Source organism: Staurois parvus, unplaced genomic scaffold, assembly GCF_062004578.1.
Source record: "Staurois parvus isolate SC_StPar_1 unplaced genomic scaffold, SC_StPar_1.0 ptg001432l, whole genome shotgun sequence".
NCBI classification, from domain to species: Eukaryota; Metazoa; Chordata; class Amphibia; order Anura; family Ranidae; genus Staurois; species Staurois parvus.
Window position 1 is genome coordinate 568,578 of NW_028319228.1, and position 20,376 is coordinate 588,953.

Genomic DNA, 20,376 nt, shown 5'->3' on the forward strand with positions numbered 1-20,376 from the left:
CTGAGAACTCATGGGGCCCCCGGGCAATAGGGGATCATGGGGCCTCTGTGTCCTTGCCCAAACTCAAAAAAGCCTATGAAAAAGGTACCAGGGGTCTCATGGGGCCCCCTACTGACCCGGGGCCCTCAGGCAGTGCCCAAGTTTCCAAATGGTCAGTCCGCCCCTGCTTGTACATATATGACAGTTAAATTAGGCTAACAAGTAAAGGGTATCACTTAAAGTATTGCCAAACCCACATCAGTAAAATCAGTCTGTATATACAGTAAAGCATGCTTGTCATACTCAGTGTGATACCTAAGGGGTTAATCCTCCACATTGTGTAAAAAAGGATGTTTGATCCTGTCTTCTCTGATCCTCTCCTTCTTTCACTGTTCCCAATCCATCTGCTGATAGAACAGAGCCTTGGGGGCATGCTGTACACGCTCAGTGTGGTATGTATTGCTAGAAAGTTTTTTTTTTTCTTGGAAGAGTGCATGTTATCAGCACAGGGCCAATCAGCATTGTCCGGACAAAGGGTCAGGGGTCCAGGGTCCTGCAGCCTCATAGGACAATAAGGGGAAAATGAAAACTCCTCCTACAAGCTTTAACCAGTGTTCTGCTGGGCACTGGTAGAAGTCACAAGACTGCTCTAACTGCTGAGAAAAGGTATTTAGCAGTTTTTATGTACTAAAATAATTGCATTTCCGTGTTCTGTGTACTGTGGGAGACCAGATATAGTGAATGTAGGGTCCTGGGTTTAGTAACACTTTAAACTCCAAATGTTCTACTTACATAAGGCAATAAAACTGAGCATACAGACTTAATTATGTCCAGACAACTATATGATACAAAATTGGAATATGACCCTCTGTGTTTATGATAGTCAGCAATAATTCTGAAAAACAGGCAAATTAAACGCTGATATGCCATTGGCTAGGTTGAAAAGGATATATATTCATCCAGTTCACTAAATAGTTATCTGTCATCTGCTACACAGAAATAATATGTAGTCCTAAACTCTACATTATTTACAAACAGGTTAACATTAATCTCTTAACTGAAGCTGGGGGTACACAGTTTTCAATTTGAGACTTTTCAGAGTTTGACTCATTGATCAAAACTTTCAGGGTGGGGTGTTTAAAACAGTGTTCTATCCATTTACAAAATGAAATTTAAAAATAAATATATTCTCATTGACTTAGAATCTTTTCACATATGGCCAATATAAAAGTAAAGTTGGCAATCTATGCAACTTACATTTTCGCTTCTCTACTGTACCCCTGATATACATCTGGGGACATAATCTACCCTAGCGTGTTGAGCCAAGGATGGACATGTTGATAGTGTAAACAGCTTAAAGAGGAGCTCCACCCAAAAGGGGAAGTTCTACTTTAAGGCTTTGTCCCCCACTCCCCGTTAAGGATTGGCACCTTTAGGGAGTAGGGGTACCCAAATTTGACAGGTATCCCGCTCCCACTTCTGCTGCGATTGCATAGAAGTTGAAGCTGTCCTCCTCCCTCCCTCCCTGTAGTCTTCTGGGACATGTGATAGGTCCCAGAAGACTACGGGACCATTCACAAAGTTCAGTGCTACTCGTGCTTGCACGGTGGGCTCCCGGTTGTGAAGCCACAAGCTGAAGATGTCAGCACTGAGGAGACAGGACGGTTGGTCAACACGGCCGGAGTGAGGACACCGCGGGATCGAGGGACAGGTGAGTGTCCGTTTTATAAAAGTCAGCAGCTACAGTTTTTGTAGCTGTTGACATATTTTTTTTTAATTCCCACTGGACCTCCGCTTTAATTTTTTGAGAGGTGATCTAAGAAAGATAATAATTTTGGTGTTAACTGGAGAAACTAAGACACATTTTTAAATGGCTTACAGAGTCCCTCCCTGTGACTTTGTGTTTTAATTATGCTTTGCGATTTCTTCCTGACCTGTTCATGTACTGCATTAAAAAAAAAAACGGATTCCTCCATCCACTCTATACAGCTTAACAACTCTCTTGTTACTAGCTCTAGCTCTGCAGCTATTGTATTCATACAACCAGTACCTGTGGTTGTAAGAATATTCAAACAGCGGTCGTATCTGATTGTATGCAGCTGTTATTTAGGTGAGAATTTTCCATCCAGCTCCTTCAGTTCTTTAATTGAAGGATGTTGGATGGGAGAGTGGCAAGAAAGATACTCACATAGCGAATTTTGTCCAGTTTATCAAGAATCAGCTCAGGAATTTGCATAGTTTATAGCTAGCTAAAGGTGATTGTAAAGCTTCCCTTTTTTCATTAAATTAACAAACATGTCTATACTTACCCGCTCTCTGCACTGGTTTTACACAGAGCAGCCCAGATCCTCCTCTTCTCGGGTCCCCTGCCGATGCTCCTGGCTCCTCCTTCTATTGACTGCCCACCAAAGGAAGTCACTTCCAATGGGGGCACCCCTGTGGGCTAGCTCCCAAGTCAAGCTGCTTGCATCTATTCAGATACACAGCTTGGATTGGACGACCTCCTGCTCTATGCTCACAGGTTTTGACTGACAGCAGCAGGAGCCAATGGCTCCCTCTGCTCTTAGCCAAGCCTGTGAGAGCTGGAAGAAGGAAGAAGAGCTGCTGCAGATGTGCACAGTGCTGGATCGAGATTGGGCTCAGGGGAGTATTTAGGGGGGCTGCTGAGGGAGCTGACAGGTTTTTAACCTTAATACAGGGAATGCATTAAGGTAAAAAACATTTTACCTTCACAAAGAACTTTAACAAGAGCTCTCTAGGTCTATATGTGCATCGTTACTTAATAACTGTTGAGATAAGCTATTATCCATTAAAGAGTATATTGTATTTTTGGCTGACTCACATGACCCGACTTTCGCAAGAATTACTGATCACTTTGGAAAATGAATGAAAATTCCCCTTTGCAGTCAGTCAGAAAATTAGGAGTTGAGAGCAAGTGTTTTAAACATAGAATCCAAATATTTTTAAAATAGACCTATCCTCAAATATATCTTTCATGTTAAGCAAGTATATGCAAATAAATCCATATGTATACTATTTTTTAGCTTCTTAAAGAGCTAATGTTACTGTTTCTCAGGTTGGATAGCAGCATTTAGACTCAAGATTTATTTTCTAGGCTAGGATACTGGCTAAGGGAAGACATAATCATGTAAATCCAGGTTTCTGTAAAAGTCTTTTTCGTGTTCTTTTTTTTACATAAAAAAAAGTATTTTATTGCTATACATTGAAAAAGCATCTTTTACTTAAATCTTTGGCTAACTATAACATACTAGTTATCAATTGGGATCCATAAACCTGTATTAAAATTTAAAACTGGCAATTATTATTTTGGCATAATAGCTATATTTACTAAATAGATAGTTTACCTTTTATGTTTTGAGTCCGCATCATCATATTTAGCCCGAGGTATTGAACTTTCTTCATCTAGCTAAATGGAAGATCCAAAAAAGTGATGAACAATACATAAAAGAGAGAGCAATTCTGAATACACATTTTAAATATTAATGAGGTTTGTAATTATAATTTATAAGGACTTTACAGATAATTTCTCTATATTGTTATCACAAACTGATAGTATTATGTTGAGATCAGGAGTTCTAGGTGTTTTAGATCCAGATGTTTAGTATTCACTTTGGAGATATTTTTTATGAAGACTGAAAAAATACACAATACTATAATGATGCAACTGGATTTTCAACTTGCCTAAATTGTAATTATGCAAATTATGATCAAGGAAGAAAGTTACTTTCTTCCCACACATGAGCTGATTACCAAATCTAATTTATTGTTTTGTGTAAGTGTAGTTTACAAAACAAGCCATCTTTTATTAGGTATAGTATTAATGTAAGCCTTGAACATTGGGCATTTGTACGTGTTTGGTTGATTTGGAGGATGCTTTCATAAGAATAAACGCTGCAGTTTCAATGCTGGTACATGAATATGTCTTAATTATATAACTGACTCTGCAAAATTTTTATCTCTGAAGCTCATTAACAGTTGTAGAAAAGTCATCATCAGCAATGGAAATGTGCAGCAAGTTGATATAAAAGTTTTTGCCACAAAACTGTTTGGGGACCTTTGAATCATGCTAACTCTAATGAAGATTCAACTAAAAAACACAGGATAGAAGATTGTTGGTGATTAAATATAGCATTCAAACATTATATTTTATAAATTTTTATTTCTTTAACCTAGGTATTACTACAAATACAGCATAAAGCTCAAGGTTTACCTTACCTGACCAATAATGACAGAATCTTTATTCGCGTGCTTCCTGTCTTGGAAATCATTATTGTTAGATGTTTCCTTGTATTCAGAATCATCATTCTAATAATAAGAAAAACAGGTTATTTGTACTAATAACCATCTGTAAAAAAAAAATAAAATATGAAAATATGAATGCAATGGTAAACTGTTTTTGAGTCTTTAATGGAATGTATATCATAAGTTTCCTAATAATTCTAGAGTTAAAATGTCCAACAAATGTTTTTCCAAATTGTCAAATGTCAATCAAAGCCAGTGAGCCAATGAGGAGAGAGAGGGGATGGGGCTGATCCAGGGCTCTGTGTATGAGAACAGTGGCTTGGGAGCAAGCCTACTTGGGTGCCCCCATAGCAAGTTGCTTGCTGTGGGGAGCTTTGCGGGAGGGAGGGTCCAGGAGCGCGAGCAGAGGACCTGAGAAGAGGAGGATCGGGGCTGCTCTGTGCAAAACCACTGCACAGAGCAGGTAAGTATGCCATGTTTGTTATTTGGAGAAAAAAAACTTGCCTTTAATATCACTTAAGGAATTATTAGAACCCTGTAAAGTTTTATTGCTGTCTGTATCCTTGCTTGGTAAATTTACCCGTTCTATTTCTCTAGGTAACCACTGTCACTGAGACCAAAAGTGTGTATACCAAAACAAGAGGTGAGCAGGGGCGGACTGACCATTTGGAAACTCGGGCGCTGCCAGAGGGCCCGGGGTAGGTAGGGGGCCCCATGAGATGCCTCTGGTACCTTTTTCATAGGCTTTTTTGAGTTTGGGCAAGGACACAGGGGCCCCATGATCCCCTATTGCCCGGGGGCCCCATGAGTTGTCAGTCCGCCCCTGGAGGTAAGGGTATATATTATTATGGGAACACATGTTCTGGTGATATTTTTACAAAGGGGGAGTTCCCTTCACTTTGTAGAGGTTTTCTCTCACTTCCTGTTTGATTTGTTGATTTGTGATCACTGCAGTATGTAAAGCTGTATCTCCTGGTAACCTGTCAGATTAGCTGGCTTTTTTCAGGATAGTGAATTAAAACTCTTTTTGTTCTTGGCACTGAAACATGCAAATTTTCCATTTAACCTTCATGAATAGAGTTGTCTGGTTTATAGTTTTTTGTTAATAATTTTTTTGCACCTGTCTGCCCTAGTTACCAATGACCTAAGGCCAGGTTCAAATACTTGCAGAGTGGTAATGCACAATAATATGCGGGAATTGGTGCGGTTTGTTGCTATGCCGTTCATTTTAAATGGTACCCCAAATAAATCCCCACATACCACAGCGGACCTGCATTTTAGCATACCAGAACTTGCAGATGTGAATTACCCATGCATGTGCTTGAAGATTTAGGTGCATTGTTGTAAGTTTGGCAGCCCTACTATAACCCACATAAATAGGTAATGCAAATTATCATATGTGTAGAAATGCACTGCAGTCATGTAAACCTGGCCGAAGGCTTTGCCTTTTTTCTGAATGGCCTCAAGCCTGATGACACTAAGATGTGAGTGTTTAATACTCTTGTCTTTTAGACCTGGTGTCCTGAGATTGACTCCCATTTGGGACACCATGCTGTTTCTATGTTTTCAATGTGTTTAATGTTGGTCCATTCTGGGTGCACTTGACCCTAGCCCTGCTTTCTTGTTTCTCCATGACTGGTTCCAAGCCTGTGCTCAGGAAAGAAAAGAGAAAGTTTTGTTCCATCCAGGAGCCCAGACATTTGAAACTACAACTGCTCCAAAAGAGCATTATAGCTCTGTGCCAAACAACACATTGGAAATGAAGGTTCCAATATTCCCTTGTTCTGAGCACATTTGGTAATATTTAGAAAAGGAGGTTACAGGCAGTCATGCGAGTCCAGATTAACATAAAATGACTTCAGCATAATGACAGTAATTTTGATATTTACTTGATGTTAAAAGTTGTTCTTTTATGACCTTTTGTGTAACGATATGGTGGGCTCCTTACAAAATTAGGAAATATGTATGACTACACAGTGATAATCCTACCACTATTTATAATCACTCGTTCTGTGTCAGCAGTTCATAATTTAGTCATAGCTATAAATATCAAATAAATCAGCTATTGCAACCTACACTGGAAGCACAACACTCATAACTTTTTACTCCCACGTTACAAATACACACCTCACCTTTAGGGATAGGAGGAATCACCATCATTTTTAAGCCTCCAAATAAAGTATACTGCTCCATGTATGGACAATTCCTGTTGTGCAAGCTCAAAGAACTCTCAAGAATTCAATAGAATAGAAACTATACTTGCTTTTCTAAGCACTTTTTGTAGCCTCATACTTTAATTAGAAAAATAAATTTGCTATAAACATTAATCATAAATATAAGCCATTATCTAAAGAACAATGTGTAATATGTCAGTCATGCAAAACTAAAACTGGAGAGTGCAAAATCTGGTGCAGCTGTGCACGGTAGTCAATCAGCTTCTAACCTTTGATTAAGCTTTGACAAAAAGAACCTGGAAGCTGACTGGTTTCTATGCAGAGCTGCACCAGAGTTTGCACCCTCCAGGTTTAGTAAATCAACCCTATTGTGTCTAGCTTGAAAAGACCCAGGGACGGGTGGATATAGGCAGATTAATTTCTGCTTACTTCTGGCCATCCATAGGGATATTGTGCTGTCCATGTTTGATCTGTGCAATCACAGATCAAAAATGGACAGCCAGAATGCCCAAAATGCCCATGTGAAAGGAACCTGTTGGAAACTGACTAAGACCCAGGGGCGTCCCTAGGGTTGGTGTCACCCAGTGCGGTAACACTTGGTGGCACCCCTCCGACGATCCTCACAGGATGGATCGGAGTGGGGAGCATAATTGATCGGATTCCGATCCATTATGCTCAATCTGCAGATTCGATCCATTTTGCAGAAATCGTCAGCTTGTTTTAAGATTTTTCTTTTTGTGGAGCTTATGAAGAGTGTCCGGTGTCACCCCGTGCGATAGGTGTCACCCAGTGCGGCGCGCACCCCCTGCACCTGCCTAGGGACGCCACTGCTAAGACCCAAGTTTATAATCTTTGTTGTGATCTTTGAAAATGAATAACATTACAACAGGCCTCTTGCATGCTAGCATAAAAGTGTGTTAAATTAATCAAAGTGAATAGCGGTGAATGGATCTGAACACCAACAATGGTTTTCAGAACCATTTACATGAGAAATGTTTAGCTCCCATTACCAAACCAAGAAACATTTGCATTTGAAGTCTTTTTAGTGTTGATTGTAGAACTGAACTGAATAAATGAATAGAGCTGAGTAAATGTAAATGCAAGAGAGGTTTACCTATGCTCATCAACATTACACCTATTTGCGAAACAAAGGAAATGATTCAGAGTTTTATAATCACAGTAAGAATTCTATTTTATTACAAAGAAAACATGATCAAAGTATTGGTAATGTGGTTTTATTTTTAACACTTGTCCCATGCTTTTACTAATGTAATATATTTGAATTTGTTTTTTAAGCATTGAGTGTGACTTTCAGCAAATCTTCTCAACTTGTTGAATGTTGGATTCTCTGCCTTATTACAGAATATGTCCCTATGTCATGATGAGTTACTTTTACAAAGAATGCTAAGAACAGAGGAAGTACAGTTGCACATAGCAATCAATTAGCTTCTGGTTTTCATTTTTTTGTTTTCATAATTGTACATGAAAGCAGGGGCGGACTGACAACTCATGGGGCCCCTGGGCAATAGGGGATCATGGGGCCTGTGTCCTTGCCCAAACTCAAAAAAGCCTATGAAAAAGGTATCAGGGGCATCTCATGGGGCCCCCTACTGAACCTGGGCCCTCAGGCAGTGCCCGAGTTTCCAAATGGTCAGTCCGCCCCTGCATGAAAGATAGGAGCTTATTGGTTGATAGAACAGCAGAAAGAGAGACATCTCAAACTATTTTCCAATTTACCTGTAAGTTTCTATGTGAGTTTCCAACCCACCTGGGAACTTTTATGTTTTCCCTGTGCTTGTGGTAGTTTATTATGGATAGTATGATTTCCTTCTACACTTCCAGTAGATGATGGTGTCCAATTGCATGTGTGTGTATTTTGTTGAAATTGGATGTTCTTTGAGGGCAGACAATGATGTGAATGAGAACAAAGTGAAGCACTGTGTACATAAATGGCAATATGAACAAGATTGTAATTTTATTAACACAATCTTCAATACATTATAAAATAAATATTTATAATACATTGTAAACAAATGACAGGAACGGATAACATTCAAAGGACACTAGCAAGATGAAATGCCAACAGACAACATATAAAATTTACATATTGGTAGTTTTGGAATTTGCCAATTAAAGCTAGAAGTGGATTGTTTGCTATGGGTAACTGCTCCAGTTTATGCCTGCATTGTACATGCAATTGCTTTGCTAGTACACAGAATCATAAAGAGAAGTAAATAAATCAGCAAAAAGCACCGTAAATATTTAAAGCATTGTGTGGTGGATGCATATGTATACATTGAGCACTCTGATCAGAATATATATATATCAATATCTTCAGCCAGCGTGAGTTCCCTTTTCTTTATTAAATTGTGTAATGCAAAACAAGCCAGAACAAATTTTGCGACATTTTCAACAGCTATCTATATTGCCGAGAGTAAAACTATTTACTTTGAAGAACAGATACCAACAGTACCTTTAATTGTATGTCTGTCTATAATTAAAAATTATCTATTTTTCTATCAGTATATGACCACTGAATGAGTGCATTATATTAAGTCTAAAAGCCGCATCTCCCAGAAATAAAAAAAGGCTAATTTGGGCCTTCAGTGTCAGTTAGAGGCTGTCTAGAAGGAATTCTAAATTAGTCTTTGCTGAATAGTAAAGTGAAACTACATTGTATCTGAGCACCACAAACCAAAAGCACAATTTAATGCATTTTTAATATTCAAAGCAAACTCCCCCATCCATCCATGTCTCCATGCTTTATTTTGTTGAGAAATCACTTAGAAAACACCTCCCTAGCATTTCTGTCAGTGGCTATCTTGAGTAGGGCCAGATGATTGTAACATTTACTTCCTGGAATCTATCTGCCATTAGCACATGCACACTGGAGGGTGTACATACAGTCAGGTCCATAAATATTGGGACATCGACACAATTTTAACATTTTTGGCTCTATACACCACCACAATGGATTTGAAATGAAACAAACAAGATGTGTTTTAACTGCAGACTGTCGGCTTTAATTTGAGGGTATTTACATCCAAATCAGGTGAACGGTGTAGGAATTACAACAGTTTGCATATGTGCCTCCCACTTGTTAAGGGACCAAAAGTAATGGGACAGAATAATAATCAGAAATCAAACTTTCACTTTTTAATACTTGGTTGCAAATCCTTTGCAGTCAATTACAACGTGAAGTCTGGAATGCATAGACATCACCAGACGCTGGGTTTCATCCCTGGTGATGCTCTGCCAGGCCTCTACTGCAACTGTCTTCAGTTCCCGCTTGTTCTTGGGGCATTTTCCCTTCAGTTTTGTCTTCAGCAAGTGAAATGCATGCTCAATCGGATTCAGGTCAGGTGATTGACTTGGCCATTGCATAACATTCCACTTCTTTCCCTTAAAAAACTCTTTGGTTGCTTTTGCAGTATGCTTTGGGTCATTGTCCGTCTGCACTGTGAAGTGGCGTCCAATGAGTTCAGAAGCATTTGGCTGAATATGAGCAGATTATATTGCCCGAAACACTTCAGAATTCATCCTGCTGCTTTTTTCAGCAGTCACATCATCAATAAATACAAGAGAACCAGTTCCATTGGCAGCCATACATGCCCACGCCATGACACTACCACCACCATGCTTCACTGATGAGGTGGTATGCTTAGGATCATGAGCAGTTCCTTTCCTTCTCCATACTCTTCTCTTCCCATCACTCTGGTACAAGTTGATCTTGGTCTCATCTGTCCATAGGATGTTGTTCCAGAACTGTGAAGGCTTTTTTAGATGTCGTTTGGCAAACTCAAATCTGGCCTTCCTGTTTTTGAGGCTCACCAATGGTTTACATCTTGTGGTGAACCCTCTGTATTCACTCTGGTGAAGTCTTCTCTTGATTGTTGACTTTGACACACATACACCTACCTCCTGAAGAGTGTTCTTGATCTGGCCAACTGTTGTGAAGGGAGTTTTCTTCACCAGGGAAAGAATTCTTCGGTCATCCACCACAGTTGTTTTCTATGGTCTTCCGGGTTTTTTGGTGTTGCTGAGCTCACCGGTGCGTTCCTTCTTTTTAAGAATGTTCCAAACAGTTGTTTTGGCCACGCCTAATGTTTTTGCTATCTCTCTGATGGGTTTGTTTTGTTTTTTCAGCCTAATGATGGCTTGCTTCACTGATAGTGACAGCTCTTTGGATCTCATCTTGAGAGTTGACAGCAACAGATTCCAAATGCAAATAGCACACTTGAAATGAACTCTGGACCTTTTAGCTGCTCATTGTAATTGGGATAATGAGGGAATAACACACACCTGGCCATGGAACAGCTGAGAAGCCAATTGTCCCATTACATTTGGTCCCTCAACAAGTGGGAGGCACATATGCAAACTGTTGTAATTCCTACACCGTTCACCTGATTTGGATGTAAATACCCTCTAATTAAAGCTGACAGTCTGCAGTTAAAGCACATCTTGTTCGTTTCATTTCAAATTCATTGTGGTGAATTGTGTCGATATCCCAATATTTATGGACCTGACTGTAGCTGAGAAAACCCCTTCATCCAACTGAAGACTCCTGGGATGTATGACATAATTTGCCTAGGCTTGGAAACCAGGAATTAACTAAACAAATGTAAAAAAACAGTATAAAACAAGTAAATATGATATACACTCCTATCTATCTAGCAGCATAAGGATTCAAACTAGTCAATGCTGATTGAGAGAGTGAAGTTTCTCTTTAAGTTAGTCATGGCAGCTTCTATGTTTATCTCAAAATATATTTGCTTTAATTCGTAAAATATTATCTTTACATTTTTAACACTATCAAAATAATTTTTTGTAGAAAATACTTTTGAATCATGGTGATTACAATAAGTTTCCACAACCACTTTATGTTTCTGGATTTACAGTATCTCACAGAAGTGAGTACACCCCTCACATTTTTGTAAATATTTTTTTTATATCTTTTCATGTGACAACACTGAAGAAATGACACTTTGCTACAATGTAAAGTAGTGAGTGCACAGCTTGTATAACAGTATAAATTTGCTGTCCCCTCAAAATAACTCAACACACAGCCATTAATGTCTAAACCGCTGGCAACAAAAGTGAGTACACCCCTAAGTTAAAATGTCCAAATTGGGCCCAAAGTGTCAATATTTTGTGTGGCCACCATTATTTTCCAGCACTGCCTTAACCCTCTTGGCCATGGAGTTCACCAGAGCCTCACAGGTCTCCACTGGAGTCCTCTTCCACTCCTCAATAATGACATCAGGAAGCTGGTGGACGTTAGAGACCTTGCGCTCCTCCACCTTCCATTTGAGGATGCCCCATAGATGCTCAATAGGGTTTAGGTCTGGAGACCTGCTTGGCCAGTCCATCACCTTTACCCTCAGCTTCTTTAGCAAGGCAGTGGTCATCTTGGAGGTGTGTTTGGGATCATTATCATGTTGGAATACTGCCCTGCGGCCCAGTCTCTGAAGGGAGGGGATCATGCTCTGCTTCAGTATGTCACAGTACATGTTGGCATTCATGGTTCCCTCAATGAACTGTAGCTCCCCAGTGCCGGCAGCACTCATACAGCCCCAGACCATGACACTCCCACCACCATGCTTGACTGTAGGCAAGACACACTTGTCTTTGTACTCCTCACTTGGTTGCCACCACACACACTTGATACCATCTGAACCAAATAAGTTTATCTTGGTCTCATCAGACCACAGGACAGTAATCTATGTCCTTAGTCTGTTTGTCTTCAGCAAACTGTTTGTGGGTTTTCTTGTGCATCATCTTTAAAAAAGACTTCTTTTTGGGACGACAGCCATGCAGACCAATTTGATGCATTGTACAGCGTATGGTCTGAGCACTGACAGGCTGACTCCCTACCAGTCCAACCTCTGCAGCAATGCTGGCAGCACTCATACGTCTATTTCCCAAAGACAACCTCTGGATATGACGCTGAGCACGTGCACTCAGCTTCTTTGGTCGACCATGGTGAGGCCTGTTCTGAGTGGAACTTGTTCTGTTAAACCGCTGTATGGTCTTGGCCACCGTACTGCAGTTCATTTTCAGGGTCTTGGCAATCTTCTTATAGCCTAGGCCAGTGATGGCGAACCCGTGGCACGTGTGCCACAGCCGGCACGCCGAGCCTTATCTGTGGGCACGCCAGGAGAATCCAGCGGCGCGCTGTCTTCCCGGCTTCTGTAGTGTGCGTGACAGCCGGGTCCCCAGTGCGCATGCACAAGAAGCAGTGCTCTTTGTGAATGGTAAGGCGGTACCTGGGACACATGACAGATCCCAGAAGCCGCCGGACCAATCACAAAGCGCAGCGCTTCTCGCGCATGCGCACTGGGCATCCGGCTGTCCGACGAGCGCCCACACTACAGAAGCCGGGAAGACAACGCGCGGCTGGATAAAGGAACAGGTAAGATAAAAAAAAAAACTCTGCGGAAGTAAGAGCGGGTACCTGTCAAATTCAGGTACCCGCTCCCCCTCCCTCCCCAAAGGTCAGCAGTCATCCCTGTGCTGTCCGCAGTCTCTGGTCATCCCTGTGCTGTCCGCAGTCTCTGGTCATCCCTGTGCTGTCCGCAGTCTCTGGTCATCCCTGTGCTGTCCGCAGTCTCTGGTCATCCCCTGTACTGTCCGCAGTCTCTGGTCATCTCCTGTACTGTCCGCAGTCTCTGGTCATCCCTGTACTGTGTCCGCAGTCTCTGGTCATCTCCTGTACTGTCCGCAGTCTCTGGTCATCTCCTGTACTGTCCGCAGTCTCTGGTCATCTCCTGTACTGTCCGCAGTCTCTGGTCATCTCCTGTACTGTCCGCAGTCTCTGGTCATCCCCTGTACTGTGTCCGCAGTCTCTGGTCATCTCCTGTACTGTCCGCAGTCTCTGGTCATCTCCTGTACTGTCCGCAGTCTCTGGTCATCCCTGTACTGTGTCCGCAGTCTCTGGTCATCCCTGTGCTGTCCGCAGTCTCTGGTCATCCCTGTACTGTGTCCGCAGTCTCTGGTCATCCCTGTACTGTGTCCGCAGTCTCTGGTCATCCCTGTACTGTGTCCGCAGTCTCTGGTCATCCCTGTACTGTCCGCAGTCTCTGGTCATCCCTGTACTGTGTCCGCAGTCTCTGGTCATCCCTGTACTGTCCGCAGTCTCTGGTCATCCCTGTACTGTCCGCAGTCACTGGTCATCCCTGTACTATGTCCGCAGTCTCTGGTCATCCCTGTACTGTCCGCAGTCTCTGGTCATCCCTGTACTGTCCGCAGTCTCTGGTCATCTCCTGTACTGTCCGCAGTCTCTGGTCATCCCTGTACTGTCCGCAGTCACTGGTCATCCCTGTACTGTGTCCGCAGTCTCTGGTCATCTCCTGTACTGTGTCCGCAGTCTCTGGTCATCCCTGTACTGTCCGCAGTCTCTGGTCATCCCTGTACTCTGTCCGCAGTCTCTGGTCATCCCTGTACTGTGTCCGCAGTCTCTGGTCATCTCCTGTACTGTCCGCAGTCTCTGGTCATCTTCTGTACTGTTCGCAGTCTCTGGTCACCTCCTGTACTGTGTCCGCAGTCTCTGGTCATCTCCTGTACTGTCCGCAGTCTCTGGTCATCCCCTGTACTGTGTCCGCAGTCTCTGGTCATCCCTGTACTGTGTCCGCAGTCTCTGGTCATCCCTGTACTGTCCGCAGTCTCTGGTCATCTCCTGTACTGTCCGCAGTCTCTGGTCATCTTCTGTACTGTTCGCAGTCTCTGGTCATCTCCTGTACTGTGTCCGCAGTCTCTGGTCATCTCCTGTACTGTGTCCGCAGTCTCTGGTCATCTCCTGTACTGTCCGCAGTCTCTGGCCATCTCCTGTACTGTCCGCAGTCTCTGGTCATCTCCTGTACTTTCCGCAGTCTCTGGTCATCCCTGTACTGTCCGCAGTCACTGGTCATCCCTGTACTGTGTCCGCAGTCTCTGGTCATCTCCTGTACTGTGTCCGCAGTCTCTGGTCATCCCTGTACTGTCCGCAGTCTCTGGTCATCTCCTGTACTTTCCGCAGTCTCTGGTCATCCCTGTACTGTCCGCAGTCACTGGTCATCCCTGTACTGTGTCCGCAGTCTCTGGTCATCTCCTGTACTGTGTCCGCAGTCTCTGGTCATCCCTGTACTGTCCGCAGTCTCTGGTCATCCCTGTACTGTGTCCGCAGTCTCTGGTCATCCCTGTACTGTCCGCAGTCTCTGGTCATCTCCTGTACTGTCCGCAGTCTCTGGTCATCTTCTGTACTTTCCGCAGTCTCTGGTCATCCCTGTACTGTCCGCAGTCACTGGTCATCCCTGTACTGTGTCCGCAGTCTCTGGTCATCTCCTGTACTGTGTCCGCAGTCTCTGGTCATCTCCTGTACTGTCCGCAGTCTCTGGTCATCTCCTGTACTTTCCGCAGTCTCTGGTCATCCCTGTACTGTGTCCGCAGTCTCTGGTCATCCCTGTACTGTCCGCAGTCTCTGGTCATCTCCTGTACTGTCCGCAGTCTCTGGTCATCTTCTGTACTGTTCGCAGTCTCTGGTCATCTCCTGTACTGTGTCCGCAGTCTCTGGTCATCTCCTGTACTGTGTCCGCAGTCTCTGGTCATCTCCTGTACTGTCCGCAGTCTCTGGTTATCTCCTGTACTTTCCGCAGTCTCTGGTCATCCCTGTACTGTCCGCAGTCACTGGTCATCCCTGTACTGTGTCCGCAGTCTCTGGTCATCTCCTGTACTGTGTCCGCAGTCTCTGGTCATCCCTGTACTGTCCGCAGTCTCTGGTCATCTCCTGTACTTTCCGCAGTCTCTGGTCATCTCCTGTACTGTCCGCAGTCTCTGGTCATCTTCTGTACTTTCCGCAGTCTCTGGTCATCCCTGTACTGTCCGCAGTCACTGGTCATCCCTGTACTGTGTCCGCAGTCTCTGGTCATCTCCTGTACTGTGTCCGCAGTCTCTGGTCATCTCCTGTACTGTCCGCAGTCTCTGGTCATCTCCTGTACTTTCCGCAGTCTCTGGTCATCCCTGTACTGTGTCCGCAGTCTCTGGTCATCCCTGTACTGTCCGCAGTCTCTGGTCATCTCCTGTACTGTCCGCAGTCTCTGGTCATCTTCTGTACTGTTCGCAGTCTCTGGTCATCTCCTGTACTGTGTCCGCAGTCTCTGGTCATCTCCTGTACTGTGTCCGCAGTCTCTGGTCATCTCCTGTACTGTCCGCAGTCTCTGGTCATCTCCTGTACTGTCCGCAGTCTCTGGTCATCTCCTGTACTTTCCGCAGTCACTGGTCATCCCTGTACTGTCCGCAGTCACTGGTCATCCCTGTACTGTGTCCGCAGTCTCTGGTCATCTCCTGTACTGTGTCCGCAGTCTCTGGTCATCCCTGTACTGTCCGCAGTCTCTGGTCATCTCCTGTACTTTCCGCAGTCTCTGGTCATCCCTGTACTGTCCGCAGTCACTGGTCATCTCCTGTACTGTCCGCAGTCTCTGGTCATCTCCTGTACTTTCCGCAGTCTCTGGTCATCCCTGTACTGTGTCCGCAGTCTCTGGTCATCCCTGTACTGTCCGCAGTCTCTGGTCATCTCCTGTACTGTCCGCAGTCTCTGGTCACCTTCTGTACTGTTCGCAGTCTCTGGTCATCTCCTGTACTGTGTCCGCAATCTCTGGTCATCTCCTGTACTGTGTCCGCAGTCTCTGGTCATCTCCTGTACTGTCCGCAGTCTCTGGTCATCCCTGTACTGTGTCCGCAGTCTCTGGTCATCCCTGTACTGTGTCCGCAGTCTCTGGTCATCTCCTGTACTGTGTCCGCAGTCTCTGGTCATCCCTGTACTGTGTCCGCAGTCTCTGGTCATCCCTGTACTGTGTCTGCAGTCTCTGGTCATCCCTGTACTGTGTCTGCAGTCTCTGGTCATCTCCTGTACTGTCCGCAGTCTCTGGTCATCCCTGTACTGTGTCCGCAGTCTCTGGTCATCCCTGTACTGTGTCCGCAGTCTCTGGTCATCCCTGTACTGTGTCTGCAGTCTCTGGTCATCCCTGTACTGTGTCTGCAGTCTCTGGTCATCTCCTGTACTTTCCGCAGTCTCTGGTCATCCCTGTACTGTCCGCAGTCACTGGTCATCCCTGTACTGTGTCCGCAGTCTCTGGTCATCTCCTGTACTGTGTCCGCAGTCTCTGGTCATCCCTGTACTGTCCCTAGTCTCTGGTCATCCCTGTACTGTGTCCGCAGTCTCTGGTCATCCCTGTACTGTCCGCAGTCTCTGCTCATCTCCTGTACTGTCCGCAGTCTCTGGTCATCTTCTGTACTGTTCGCAGTCTCTGGTCATCTCCTGTACTGTGTCCGCAGTCTCTGGTCATCTCCTGTACTGTGTCCGCAGTCTCTGGTCATCTCCTGTACTCTCCGCAGTCTCTGGTCATCCCTGTACTGTCCGCAGTCTCTGGTCATCCCTGTACTGTGTCTGCAGTCTCTGGTCATCCCTGTACTGTGTCCGCAGTCTCTGGTCATCTCCTGTACTGTGTCCGCAGTCTCTGGTCATCCCTGTACTGTGTCCGCAGTCTCTGGTCATCTCCTGTACTGTGTCCGCAGTCTCTGGTCATCCCTGTACTGTGTCCGCAGTCTCTGGTCATCCCTGTACTGTGTCTGCAGTCTCTGGTCATCCCTGTACTGTGTCTGCAGTCTCTGGTCATCTCCTGTACTGTGTCCGCAGTCTCTGGTCATCCCTGTACTGTGTCCGCAGTCTCTGGTCATCCCTGTACTGTGTCCGCAGTCTCTGGTCATCCCTGTACTGTGTCTGCAGTCTCTGGTCATCTCCTGTACTTTCCGCAGTCTCTGGTCATCCCTGTACTGTCCGCAGTCACTGGTCATCCCTGTACTGTGTCCGCAGTCTCTGGTCATCTCCTGTACTGTGTCCGCAGTCTCTGGTCATCCCTGTACTGTCCGCAGTCTCTGGTCATCCCTGTACTGTGTCCGCAGTCTCTGGTCATCCCTGTACTGTCCGCAGTCTCTGCTCATCTCCTGTACTGTCCGCAGTCTCTGGTCATCTTCTGTACTGTTCGCAGTTTCTGGTCATCTCCTGTACTGTGTCCGCAGTCTCTGGTCATCTCCTGTACTGTGTCCGCAGTCTCTGGTCATCTCCTGTACTCTCCGCAGTCTCTGGTCATCCCTGTACTGTCCGCAGTCTCTGGTCATCCCTGTACTGTGTCTGCAGTCTCTGGTCATCCCTGTACTGTGTCTGCAGTCTCTGGTCATCCCTGTACTGTGTCCGCAGTCTCTGGTCATCTCCTGTACTGTGTCCGCAGTCTCTGGTCATCCCTGTACTGTGTCCGCAGTCTCTGGGCATCCCTGTACTGTGTCCGCAGTCTCTGGTCATCTCCTGCACTGTGTCCGCAGTCTCTGGTCATCCCTGTAGTGTGTCCGCAGTCTCTGGTCATCCCTGTACTGTCCGCAGTCTCTGGTCATCCCTGTACTGTCCGCAGTCTCTGGTCATCCCTGTACTGTGTCCGCAGTCTCTGGTCATCCCTGTACTGTGTCCGCAGTCTCTGGTCATCCCTGTACTGTGTCCGCAGTCTCTGGTCATCCCTGTACTGTGTCCGCAGTCTCTGGTCATCCCTGTACTGTGTCCGCAGTCTCTCGTCATCCCTGTACTGTTAATTAGTTTGCACTACTGTACGAGTTGTTTTTTCTAAACCAAAAGCTCGATATTCAGGTTTCATTGCAGTGTTGGCACTTTGAAAGAAATAAGTTGGTTTTGGGTTGCAGTTTGGGCACTCGGGCTCAAAAAGGTTCGCCATCACTGGCCTAGGCCATCTATATGTAGAGCAACAATTCCTTTTTTTTCAGATTCTCAAAGAGATCTTTGCCATGAGGTGCCATGTTGAACTTCCAGTGACTAGTATGAGAGAGTGAGAGCGATAACACCAAATTTAACACACATGCTCCCCATTCACATCTGAGACCTTGTAACACTAACGAGTCACATGACACCTGGGAGGGAAAATGGCTACTTGGGCCCAATTTGAACATCTTCACTTAGGGGTGTACTCACTTTTGTTGCCAGCAGTTTAGACATTAATAGCTGTGTGTTGAGTTATTTTGAGGCAACAGCAAATTTACACTGTTATACAAGCTGTACACTCACTACATTGTAGCAAAGTGTCATTTCTTCAGTGTTGTCACATGAAAAGATATAATAAAATATTTACAAAAATGTGAGGGTTGCACTTTTGTGAGATACTGTATATGTGATTAGTGGTTTATTTACTGTAAGGTAAGCCTGGGTCAAATTTTCATTACAGAATTACATGACTGGACAAGAAATAACACCGCAATGTTATGTATAACAATTTGAAACAACAGTAACTTTGTTAAAAATGAAAAACAGTTTTCTCTTCCTTGTGTGTTACTTGGCATGCAATAAGCAATCATTGTTGAGCTATGGCCATATTGTTTTAGGTTTCTGACTGTAGGTTTTAATTAAGGCAGTCTGCAAGCAGGAGTAAAAAATATTATTTTCAGTTGCCTGCTCTTCACAATCCCTGCTTTGCTTCAGGCAGTAGAAATACTGTATGTCAGCTCAGTTTTTCTAAATACCAATTTGTACCATCAATGAGTGATTTTATATTACATGAAGACGAACTATGTCAAATTAAATCTGAATTCCAGCATAACAAAAAAATCCATATAAAATTTTCAAGTAAAAAAAAAAGCTTTCTCAACTAAATGCGTTCTTCAATGCTAAAGGAGGCCCAACATCAGTCTATACATTTTCTCTATCTTGCACAGATTGGAGCAGCCTATATTTCAGAGGTCACCAAATTAGTTTCCAGAAGGACCCCTAATTTCCTTCCCCTATCTGTCCTAGTGGAAAATCTGAACGGTAATGAGAAAAGAACAGTTGATGCTTATTGCATGGTAAGCAATAGAAAATTTTATTTAACTTAATTTAGATGACTTATTATCCATTTTAAAAATCTGGCAACTAAGATTTAGAATATAGTTTTGTTTTTCTACCATTTCTACCAGTTGTCACCTTTATTTAAAAAAAACAACCTATATATACAGTAATTTTTCCTAACTAGGTGATAACAGCCCACTTTGATGGTGTAAGGGAGGAAAAGGTAATAAATGTACAGCACTCTGAGATAAATATAGGTGTTAAATGACTACAGTCCCTCAGTTGTTTCAAACTTGGGATGAGCAAAATCAAAGCGTATAATAACTTTTATTTAGAATCCATTTTCCAGTCACTTTAGAGAAAAAAAATTGCTATGAAATTATTAAAATATTAGCATCTTAATAAACTTGAATTTCCTTTAAACATCCTCCACTTTAGATCCAAGCAATGTAAAAAATGTCTGCCTCAGGATATAAACTGCTGGTCACACAGAAAGCCCTAAAGTCTGATTTATGTGTGGTTTTTACTAAAAGTAACTTCTTATGAGTTTTTCACCATACACTCTATATTTGTAAAATCAACCAGTCAACCACATGTGAGATTTGATGTGATTATTAGGTGATATTTACTTAAAAGGGATGTGGAAAGGGAAGACATTGAATTGGAAGGTAGGAAAAAGAGAAAACTAAGCACAGGTTCACATATATGCAAATTGGATGTGTTTTGAACCACATCCGAGTTGCATGACGTGAACCTAGCAGCCTTTTCAATGGAGCAGGTTCACATATGTTCAACCCTGCCACAGCGCTTTTTCCAAAAGAGTCTGGTACGACTTTCAGCTTGGTCCAGGTGCAGTTTGCATTGTCATACACTTTCACAATTCACACCTGAACCGATGAACAAAGTTGCGCCGGAGGGGGCTGAAACTGGGCTGTAAAAAGCAGCCCAAACATATGTGAACCCGGGCACAGGGTCTAAGAAAAGGGGACAACAGGGCAGCCTTTCTCATCTTTTCTATTCCAAAGGAACCTCCAAAAGTCTCAGGGAAGCCCTGTCAAAATAATTATACCTATATTTTTCATTACATCATTACATTACATTAGT

General features: G+C 43.7%; 1 protein-coding gene across 1 annotated transcript in view; it reads right to left on the bottom strand.

Annotated features, from left to right (window-relative positions):
• SLC28A3 (solute carrier family 28 member 3) overlaps positions 1-20,376 on the bottom strand; it is a 92,412-nt gene that overhangs the window by 51,877 nt on the left and 20,159 nt on the right. Inside the window, exons 2-3 of the mRNA XM_089662091.1 lie at positions 4,216-4,305; positions 3,345-3,406 (exon numbers count right to left, since the gene is read on the bottom strand). Coding sequence (XP_089518217.1) covers positions 3,345-3,406; positions 4,216-4,305 — 152 coding nt within the window. The remainder of the gene's footprint in view (positions 1-3,344; positions 3,407-4,215; positions 4,306-20,376) is intronic.